Raw genomic sequence first — 11,199 nt, 5'->3', positions numbered from 1 at the left:
ATATATATATATACACTAAAAAATTATTAAGAATAAACAATTTGTTTATTTAATATATAAGTCTGACCGCGAATACAAGTACAATTAATAATATACGTAAATTAAATTTTGGAATATTGTATATTTCATGAAACATGTTGGTTTTGTTCTTTACGCGATAACAAAATCGGAACAGCAGCGCATTACAGCTACGATGCGCGAACGGAACTATGTCACTTACACTCGTGGTTGCAGCCATGTGAGACGAGAATGAAACGGCTGCCCTATTTCTTCTGATTCCAAAGCTTCAGCCTTCAACGATGAATCCAACAAGTAGTTTCCTCTTTATTGAATACTCTTAATTTCAGGTCACTCGGATATCGATACTTTCAATTGAAAATAATACGATATGTTGAAACCATATATAGTTGCCATTACATTTTTCGACAAATGTTTCGCTAAATATCGATGGCTGTTTTGCTAAAGATTCCAGTATCTTGCTGAAGATGGAGCAGTATTACCGAAATTGTTATTATCTTTTCGTTCTTTTTGCTTGCGAAATAAAAACGATCTAATTTTTGCTTTCTTGATTGAAGGAAAATCGACTTAAAAAAAGCGCACTTAAAAAATTTATCAAAATTTAGAGTAAAAAAATAAATAGTCGGAGATTTTTTTCAGAAAACTGGAATTGCCAATTAAAAAGGGAAACAATCACAATTGAAACATATCTGATAGAATGTGATCGGCGTATCACTCTTTTTTAGTTAATATTCATTGAATTTTTCAAATGTTTGTAGTTGTTTTTCAAGCTACGACTTTTTAATAATGTTTAATTATTTTAAATATTAGGATTATTTTTTGAATATTAAAACAAATGAAATTTCCAGCCTTGAGATTTAGTGAAGCTCCTGTCAAAATGTGAGAACCGTGATTCTAACATATTTTAATTATTTTAATTATTCACAATTTCTCTCTCTCTCTCTCTCTCTCTTCTCTTTTTTATTTTTTATTTTTCAAATCACGGTCGAAACGAATATATTCACAAGTAGAAATGCATGGCAATATTACTTGTTCCACAAGAAGTTGTATTTATTATATATACGTATATAATTTTATGTACATAATTTTAAAATTTATTTCAAAGAAATATTACTGATTGAAAATTATTATCCACCGTCTATACACTCACCGCGATTGCACGCTTCGATTGACAGTTCGAAATAATTAATTTAATTTTTGTTATTTTACATTTTTTTCCACTGTTCTATTCTCATACCTACTTATCGATACACGAAGGTTGCAATTAAGCGACTATTATCAGTCAGCTCTTTCATCGTCCGCGACAAGTTGAACACTGATAACTTCTGAAATCGAAACCGCGTTGGACCGAGTCAACTGCGTCTTATCGATGCGGTCTGATCAATCTAGATCTAATATATCTCTGTTACTCCATAATCAACTCCAGAGCTACGGTACAGACCACTCACCACCGTCTTCGCTTTAATTGACCTTAATCCGACTGTCGTTAATGATAAACTGGTACAAATTAAGTACCATTACATCTCGAAATGATGATTGAAGATCTGTAAGTCTTCTTTTACTGATTACTAACAAGCAACAGGCTGTTGTTCTCACTAGTGATTAATGTTCCATGTCCGGAATAGAGATATATCCTAGTGCTACTTTTGTTTTTTCATCTTCAACATGCTCTCGATTGTTTTAGTAATGAGCCGATATTTTTACACACGAAAATTTGTCGCGATTTATCTCACGTCGCACGTCCACGATATATGTGAGTCTCAAACAAACCGCGATGATATAGTTATTAATTGTCGTTGGTGTGAAAATATCAAGCAGTCGAGTTGAACTATTCAATCGGTCCGTACGACTTGATTTATTCATATCCTATCCACCATCGTCAGAATCCATTAACGTTATTAAGAAAGACAGAAACATAGGCAATGGGAATTTTGTCTTCGCTTTTTTTATTGGATAGGCAAAGCATAGTCCAAAAGATACGCTTTTTACATCAACTTTTTTGCTTCTGAAAAAAGGGAATTTATCGGCCAGAGTCTTAATCGTGCGCTTTCGGCGATTCAATAACGGGAACAACAAGCACACGATGCGTCAAAGGGATTTATTGCATTTCAAAGTTAAGCTGATTGCGTTTCGAAGCGGATAGTTCCAGTTCTCTTGGAATACGTGCGATATGAGATAATCTGACATTTCAAAGCTGTGGCTTTGCAGAAGTCTCTAATGATTCATTTGAATTTATTCAGACGTGATACATTAGTAAATTAATCTTTGATTGCTGCTGCAATCATAAAGAGAATAACGTACATTTTTAACTTTATAAAACACGTAATTTGTTAACAAATCTATCATATCGTTATTAAGAAAATTCCATTGGATTTCCACTGGATTACTTCCTTTTGTATATAACTGCTTCATATTTAACATCTTAAAAGCAAATTTACTTCGAGACTTTGTCCAACAAGTATATATGTTTGATAATATCGTGACATCGATTATTATTTATTCAAACAGTTTAAATATTCAGTTAACCAGGTTACTTTTTATGACGCAAATTTTAATCATACAATAGAAATCATTCACTTCATTTTCTTTAAATACTTCATTGATCCATTGTTATTCAACATGTACGTTAACTTATTAATTAATCATAAGAATACTGATCAAACTTAATATATTATTAACTACTAGCGAACGTCACGCACTTATTCCACGATTAATTTCTATTTTGATTTCAATTGATAAATACAAGAATAATTCCAATATAACAGACATTTATATTCGTAAACGAAGTACATTGAATTATCCAAACGTTTTAATAGAATATTGTTAGTCCAAATTGAAATTTTTGTGAAGTTAATATAATTTAAAATGATTAAATAAACTGTTTGGACAAATATTGTATATCAGTATTTATATGTTTGTAACAAAACTTCTAAATTTATTAATATCCTTCCTAAGTTACTTAATATATTATAGTATAGTATATAATAATTATTTAATGTTTTATTATTAATTATCTCATGTGTCATTATCAACAAGAATACTATTATCATGTTGATATTTATTATCATGTTGCATTTCATGCTTATATTTCGAAATGTCGCTTTACTTGCACAAAATCATCGTGAATGCAATTAATTTATGAATGTTATGTTCCTAACAACGGAAAATAACTTTTCACTTTGCAACTGGCTGTTTCACGATAGAACTTTTCACCGATTTTGGACGCCATTATTGTTGATGAGATAAAGGTATCTTGATAATGGAAGTTTCGTAAGAATTCTGAACCGATTTACAAACAACTATGACTAGCTTTTTAACTCTTCTGTTTGTCAAGACACGTTATAATAAACTGAATACAACCTACAAGAAAATCGTTGCGTGTTGGATCTTTTATCGATTTTGCTAGGTTTTGCATATGTAAAAAAATATCTACATTCCGTTTTTTTATCTGCTTATTTCAAAATTTACGATTTGAAACAACATCTCGAAAATAATACATTTTTTAATTTTTAATATCTTTGAAACTGTTAAAATATATGAAAAAATATTTTGTACAAAAGTATATTTTATAGTATTTTATATTTTTAATAACGATGTATTCATATTTTTTGAAAATGTCAAATTAATTTAATCTTATCCTCAAGGATTGTTTCATGGCCTAAGAATTGAAATAAACAGATTAAAAAATGGAGATAATATAATATTTTTGATCTACAACCTATTTAAAGCCTATCAAAATTTGTAATTTCTGACTGTTTTCTTGTTCTATTTTGGATTTTAATGATTTACTGGAGAATAAACCCGTGGAACAATTATTTCTAAATTTCACATAAGAAAATATGTATAGTTTTTTTTAATTTTATACTGTTACTTTTGACAATTTTTCAATTTATTTCATCTGCAAGCGATGAGTAATCCTGCATAAAATCGCTTATAAGTCTTGAAAGCGAGAGAGAAAGACAAGAATTTGCACTAAACAAATTTATTCTCTCAAATAAAGTAATGGTACATCTCTTACCGACTTAATGCATTTCGCGACAAATTGCTTCAGTTTGTATCCCTTGTAATCACGTAAATCGTCATTATCTTAACAATTTCTGTTATCTTAACAACTGGTTGTTATATTGGTTGCGCGAGACGAAAATTTTCGATCTTAACGAATTAACGCGGTACGATTCGTCCTGGTGAAGAATCGCTCGAGCTTCGTTTGGACTTGAGCACAGTTCTACTGGTTGTGCTTCGCATCGTTACGTTGCGAGCGTAAAGTTAATTAAAGTAATCCTCAGTTAATCGACGTCGCCCAGAGCTCGGAACCCGCACGCTCGCGCGCGCTCATTATGTCGCCTTTACAATCGCGAATGTGCGCGGAAACGCCTGCCGCTCGGAGCGATTAAAATTTAAAGTGGCGCACACGCCATTTGCTCAGCGAAATGAGTCTGGCGAAAATATCAACCTGGCTCTTTCGACTTTTCTCTGTACTTCCAGCCAAAAAGCCCGGGCATGTCTATTTGCTCTGTTCGTTCGTTAACATAACATCCGCCTTCGTTATTTCCGCAGTAGATATTTAACAAGATGTAACGTGATAACATTTTCGACGGATAACAAAATTAAAATCTAAATTTTTTTACATTTCTATGATTTATTTTTAAAAAATTATAACAAAATCTTTCAATAAACCGATTCTTCAGAGAACAATTTTGATTCGATTTATGTAAAAAAAAGCTCAATTTAGGCTTTTTGTGTAGACTATTCATTTGAAAATTTATTCAAAATGCTCTCAAAGTCTGCGTAATTTATCGAAATATTATTTTTATTTCTTTTATCCGTAGTTTGCGTGCTATCACGCTATGTATTTTCTTCTATATATTGTCCTGCGTATTGAGTGTATAAAGCACTATGTCGAGAGATACAGGATGACATCCAAAGCTTGTATAACGAATTCGATGAAATATCGACGTTTCAATCCCTAGCGTTCCTTTAATCTATTTTTTTCCTATCTCAGTTCCACTGATAAATCCATTTATCCATTCGCAGTCAGACATCCATTAAAGCTCTTTTTTCCATATCAAAGGATAGAATGTTAAGAGTGAAGAAAGAGATACGTTCATTAGGCTTTCTATGTGACAATTGACAGACCTTTGCGGTTTTAAGATCTTATCGGGATCGAAAAAATAAATATCGAGAAAGATTCTTGTAGGAAGATTTACAGTTCTTTTTGCAAATGTATAGAAGGAGATTTGATTAAATTCTCATTGATATGAATTTTGCCTTTTAAAAGTAGGCTTCAGGTGAGTCACGTTCGATCTTGGGCCACTGTACCACCGTAACGAGTGCCCTGCACGTCGTATTATACGGAATAAATCAACGCTGATGCGGGATTATATAAGACATTAATCTTTTCGAGACGCACGATTTTTCATTCTCTTATTGATCTCCCGACAAGAGCAATGACTTTCGACGTTTCACGAGCCTGTGGACGGCTACGTGTTCGCAATGAAAAATTCATGAGGCGCTATGTAACGCGTATGTAACACGCTTGCCGTATATAAGACACGGTTCGTGATAATCCCTGATTCGTATCGACATTGTGTCACGCGAATCATAATTGTCGCGCTCACTGAAAGTATAGGATGAAATTATTTATGGATACTCGCCGTACATGATTTCGTAAAATTAGGAATTCTTTGTTAAAAACACTTTTTAAATTAATGAATATTTGCTGTTTCATAAACCGCGTAACAAGGTTGATGTTTGTTACAGATTTTTACAGAGTTTCAAGAATGTAAAAATCAAATGAAAAAAAGACAATTCATTCTTGCGCAGTAGACTCGGCATACATTCTCCATGATGTACATTCTTATAAATTTTCGCGAATTGCTCGGCGAGAGAGTTATAAGTGAGAGTTAATAAGTGCCAGCTCTCTCTAAATACTACTAGAACTCTTATATTAAAATTTCTTATAGCTTTTACTGTCTCATTTACTACTCTTAATAAATAATATCTATGAATTACACATGTTTGTAGCTATTATTTTATTATTCTATTTTTTACTTTATTTAATATGTTTTATTTAACACATTATTTAAAGTCGATAGATTAAAATCAATTATTAATAAAGCTGTATCAGAAATCATTGGCACGTGAAATTTTTCTCGAGAATATTTGCAAAAGCAAATCTCTTTCTTTAAAAAAGAAAGCTTGTAGCGCGTTGTTTCTTCTTTCTCAACGGCGCCATATAAAGATCGATTTATTTACAAAACAGCGCAAATAAAAGTACAAATATTTTCTCAGTTGTATAACTCTCCAAATGAAATAGAATCTACCTGTATTATTTAATTTGTTGTTTACTATACTGTATATTCATACGAGAATTGCGTAGCCAATAATCATGAGAGAAGTATTCAGATAATGAAGAATTGATATAAGCTCACACACTATGAAGATGATTTTTATGTAAGTAACAAAGCGTGAAATTTTGATTTGAAAGCTAGTTTACACTATTGAGCGAACTGATGATTATTATTAACTTCGTTGTAAATCTTTCAGCAATGATAACACAATAATAATTTATACAAACAACTGATTTCATAACAAAGTTGACAATCGCTAAACTAGACTGTTAAATGTTACGATTAAACCCACACGAACTCGCGCAGCTTGTGCTTTCTATATAGCGGATTAAGTAGCGATCAATAGTTATAATACGAATTAGTGAGTGAATAGGTACAAATCAATTGTAAAATACGTAACAACAAATTAGCAAATACCAATTTAATCGACGTGTTTAGTCCGCTTTAAACAGCTTATCGGACTTATGATGCGCTTGAAAATTTGAAAATTAAAAACTCGAGAATTTGTTTTTGCTTATTGCCAATTTTTGAATGAGTGATAAGTTTGTATTAGAAGTCATCTTATAATAAATGTCATTTAATATGTCATAATACTTGCAATATTAAATTCATAATGTGATGTTATATTCAATTTGAGCAATTTTTAATCGTTTCTAGATCTTCACTGCTTCGTTAATTTAACTAAAATAAATATTTGACTAGAATTTAGTTTTTTGAAACTAATCATAAAAATAAATTGACTTATATTTTGACACACAAGGAAGTTTGGAAATTAAAAGAATTGGATTGTCATTTTGATGTTTAACAGTATATTTGAGCAATTTTTTAAAAAACATTTTGTAAAAAATAAGAGACTAAAAAATGAAATTCTTACAAAAAACTTTGAAGTATTCCATCACATTTGACAATAGAATAGATTTAATAGAAGCAAAAACTGCATATTGTGGTAATTTCCTCTTTTTCGCATTTCTCTCATAACGAGCTTTACTAACTTTGTTTTTGTATTTTTTTCTGACTCGCTAATAGCGACAATTATGTGATTCTCGATGTACAAGCTTTAGCGTGTAGCGCGGTAATTAATCAGAGCATAACAGCGAGTTGGAAGTCGTATGCATAACATAATCTCTAATAATCATGCCGAGGCTGAATTTTTACTCGCTCTATATGAAACACATATACATATTGAGTTGGCAAGAAAGTAATTGCGTTTTTTTAAAAGGCATCTATCAGTAAAAACCGCAATTATTTTCGTACTAACCAATGTAAATATATCTTGATAGAGTAAAGTTTTAGTTTTAAGAATCTCTTTTTTAAATTGCGATACGATAATTTTTAACGGAGTTATGAGCAATTAAAATCAAAATGATCCTTTTATTTAATCCGCGATAACTCAGTAACCAAAATCGTAGGAATATTTAAAAAATGATTTTGTAGGGAAAGTGTCAAGGTAGTCGAAAATTTTTTCAAATTCGTTTTGGGCACATTATAAACAAAATGAGAAGAAAATTTTCCGTCTTTTTCAGTTCGTAGTTTTTGATATGTAAAAATTACCAAACTCCATACAAACTTAAAAAATGTGGTAAGCTTTTAAAAGTAGAGATTTTAAGCTTTAAAACCCCTTTTTTAAATTTCATCATAAAATTCATTATTGACGAAGATATTGTACATACAACTTTAAGTTGTACTTAACTAAAAAAAAACGCAATTACTTCCTTGTCAATCCAATATATGTATTAATTATTAGATCAATCATCAAAATGTATGTTATCACTACTGCAGCAAATAACACTGAAAAAAATAAAAATTTTATCGCGCGAAATCAATCAACATCGCATGAAATGATCAAATTATAGTGGTAGATAAAATTATTGTTGATTATTGTTCGAATTGCAATCTATATATCTTATGCAAATGTATGTCAAAAAATTATATATAACAAGATTATTAAAACCTTTTAAGTAATTCACATATTTTGCAAAATTTGTTAATGAGATGATATTATTATATTCTAATTGTTTTCGCTTAATATAGCTTGTGAGAACTTACCTCACGAAGAGAATGATTTTGCAATCCAAATGCACATCCATCCTTATTTGTCCTCGCCGTTGTCATGGAAGCGACAGCAACTTAGTCGCAATTTAATTGCCGTCCTTTACTTTATTCATCTAACTGAGAGAGAGTCTGGTAGAAGCGATGAAGAAACAGAGCGACAGGGAGAGTTGAAAGGGAATGGAGTGCGGCAAACAGAAGGAAAAGAGCTTAACTTTACTTTGGAACTTTGGCGAGCAAGACTACCCCGCGGGAAATCAATGTCTGACAGTTCAAAGAAGAAAGTCGAAAAGGATGCGGACAATGATCGCGTGTATGCGTGACTTGGTTTATGTGTGATGGTTAATTTGATAACCAACTCATGCTAGCTATCTCATCTCCCATCTCTATTTCTTTCTCTTTGACTTCTTCCCGCGAACTTTTTGCTGTCGCTTTGCCAATTTAACTTCAAGACGAGAGGTTTGGGAGGAAAGTAGGTTCGACGAAGAAACACTCTCAAATAATTAAATAGGAGATCTGCATTTTACAAAGCAATAAGTTACACGAGAATCCTTACACGCGAAACCAAAGCCCCAATTCGAGTCGTGGCACGCCTTTCTTGCCCCTCTATTAATTTGCTTTTCTTTTCTTTCATTCCGTTTTATTATACAAATATGAAATGTAATTAAGTTTGAAGGCAGTGGATCGCAAGGATAAAAAGCGCAATAGGTCCTTTCCTATGTAGAAGATCGTTCTCGAGCTAATTCTATGTGAGAAAATATACATGCGGCATGTGCTATCGAACAAAAAACGAATATTTAAAATTTAAATTTAAATTTTAACGTTGATTTTAAAACCGAGAATAAAAGAAAAATTTCAATTTGTCACTTCGCAAAACATTGCGATATTCCCACTTATACTTTTCTAATGAAAAGATATGAAGCTTTTTTGTTTACTTGTTTACCGAAAATGCTATATTTCGATTTTTGTTTCAATAACACAACGTGCGCAATTTTCATCAACATTCACATTCGCGTTTGCGAAGAAATGGCTCGAATTCTTGTGGAAGACTGGAAAGGGACGTCGTTGTCACCGACGTTTTAAAAAATGAATAAGATAATAGCACCGCGGACGCACGACCAAACGCGGCGTGCCAATATTAGCCACGACATCGAGATTTTCAGGGAATATACATAGTTAGCACCTAAAAAGTTTATCATCGCTCGTAGAAAGTGGTCACGCAATTAATTAGCTTAATGACCATTATTTCATAAGTTTGATTTTTTTCAATTGCTAGCTCCTATGCTAGTTTAATTCGCCTTCGAAATGATTTTATTCTCTACAACAGTGAAGAAAGAACGCTTTCAATAGCGTTATTCAAGTAGTACAAAATGAAAATCTATCGTGATCGCGTGCAGTTACCGCCCTTCTGTAATTTTCGCAGTCTTTCATCTCTCCGGACTGTTACTCTAGTCTTATCATTTTCATGTTCGATCATATGTTAAATATGGGCGGCTATAGAGTTCATATTCTATTCGATGTCTCGGATGCGCGGAAGTCCATCTACGATCTGATTCAATGATCCCGATTCAGTCGTACCTTCATCATTTTGATCGGACTCGATGTCCGATGATGGCTCGGATCAATCACTAAAAAAAAAAAGATTTTCTTCTTTTATAATTACATCAAACAGTGACAAAACGATTTATTTATTCACAGAAACGTCACCATGTTTAAAATGCATTTGAAATTATCTCATATTTTTGAATGTGTTACATACGTTACCTGTCACTGTTTTCGCTGGTGGCTTCCTCGCTGCAGTCCAAGTCAAGTTCTCCTTGAATAGCACTCTGTAAATCGTCGATCCTTTGAAGCGCCAATCTGAGGTCATCTCTAGCCACTTTGGTTTCAGCCTCCGCGGCTTCCAAAGATTTCTCTATGTCACGCCGAGCACGTACGGCCTCCTGCTCTCGCGATATTGCAGCGCTAGCTTCGTCGCGTGAATCGCGTAAAGATCGTTGTAATCGCCTTGCCGCGTCTTGAGCGGTCTGCTCCTTCGTTCTAAGTAAGGCTGATTCAGTTTGTAACTTGTCGACGCTTTCCTTCAATCGTGCTATTTGTGTCTGTGAAAATAAAAAGGCAAATGGTTATCATCTAGTGGATTCAATTCACTTATTCAATATTCATATATTTTCGAAAGAAAAATTATATTTAGAGGATATTACATTTTTTAATTCGATATTTAGTTGAAGAAATTTGATGTGAGATATGAAGTTGATATGAGGAATAAAAGGAGGTCATAAAATCAATAAGTTCAAATAATTCACAATTAGTGAATGATGGAATTTCGACAATAAATTACCTCTAAACGCGCTCTCGTAGTCTGTTCCAGTTCGAGTTTGCTTTCGAGCTCTTTGGCACGGAACTCCAAACGTCTCGTCGCAAGACTGTTTGCCGTAGGATCGCCGAGTTGCTCCACTGATTCTAATCTCTGTGTTAGTTCTGCCAGTTGATCCTTCAATGATGACTTCTCCGCTTCGAGTGCAGCGATTTGCACTTGTGCCTCTTGCAATTGGCCTTGTTCCGCAGAGACTTGTTGCACTGCAGCTCGATATTTCTTCAAGACCTGCAATTGGAGAGTAACAACCACTTAATTACTTTACCTCTATATAATTTTTAATTATTAAAAATAACAGTACTATTTAAACAGTACTATTAAAAAAAAATTAATTTAAAACACATTAAAAACATCAATTAAGCATGTTTTAAATTGTTTAAAACACATGTTTAAAATATGTTTTTT

At 32.5% G+C, this 11,199-nt stretch overlaps 2 protein-coding genes across 6 annotated transcripts in view; both read right to left on the bottom strand.

Moving 5' to 3' along the window:
• LOC108687442 (facilitated trehalose transporter Tret1-like) overlaps positions 1-4,225 on the bottom strand; it is an 11,389-nt gene extending 7,164 nt beyond the window's left edge. The window contains exons 1-2 of one of the 2 annotated variants that reach the window (XM_018193204.1): positions 4,037-4,225; positions 221-365 (exon numbers count right to left, since the gene is read on the bottom strand). In XM_018193204.1, the coding sequence (XP_018048693.1) occupies positions 221-238 (18 nt within the window). In that variant the 5' untranslated portion in view covers positions 239-365; positions 4,037-4,225. Of the gene's footprint in view, positions 1-220; positions 366-1,259; positions 1,322-4,036 lie in introns of those variants that run through there. The other variant, XM_018193203.1, reaches the window with a different exon arrangement.
• A 4,708-nt stretch (positions 4,226-8,933) lies between these two features.
• Positions 8,934-11,199, bottom strand: part of LOC108687523 (unconventional myosin-XVIIIa) — a 50,212-nt gene continuing 47,946 nt past the window's right edge. For 3 of the 4 annotated variants that reach the window (XM_018193308.1, XM_018193309.1, XM_018193312.1), the window contains 3 exons: positions 10,759-11,022; positions 10,182-10,519; positions 8,934-10,045 (listed from right to left, as the gene is read on the bottom strand). In XM_018193308.1, the coding sequence (XP_018048797.1) occupies positions 10,039-10,045; positions 10,182-10,519; positions 10,759-11,022 (609 nt within the window). In that variant the 3' untranslated portion in view covers positions 8,934-10,038. Of the gene's footprint in view, positions 10,046-10,177; positions 10,520-10,758; positions 11,023-11,199 lie in introns of those variants that run through there. The other variant, XM_018193311.1, reaches the window with a different exon arrangement.

Source organism: Atta colombica, unplaced genomic scaffold (assembly GCF_001594045.1).
Source record: "Atta colombica isolate Treedump-2 unplaced genomic scaffold, Acol1.0 scaffold207, whole genome shotgun sequence".
In the NCBI taxonomy this organism is placed as follows: domain Eukaryota; kingdom Metazoa; phylum Arthropoda; class Insecta; order Hymenoptera; family Formicidae; genus Atta; species Atta colombica.
The sequence above is the reverse complement of the archived record's forward strand: the minus strand, read 5'-3'. Positions and strand labels throughout refer to the sequence as shown.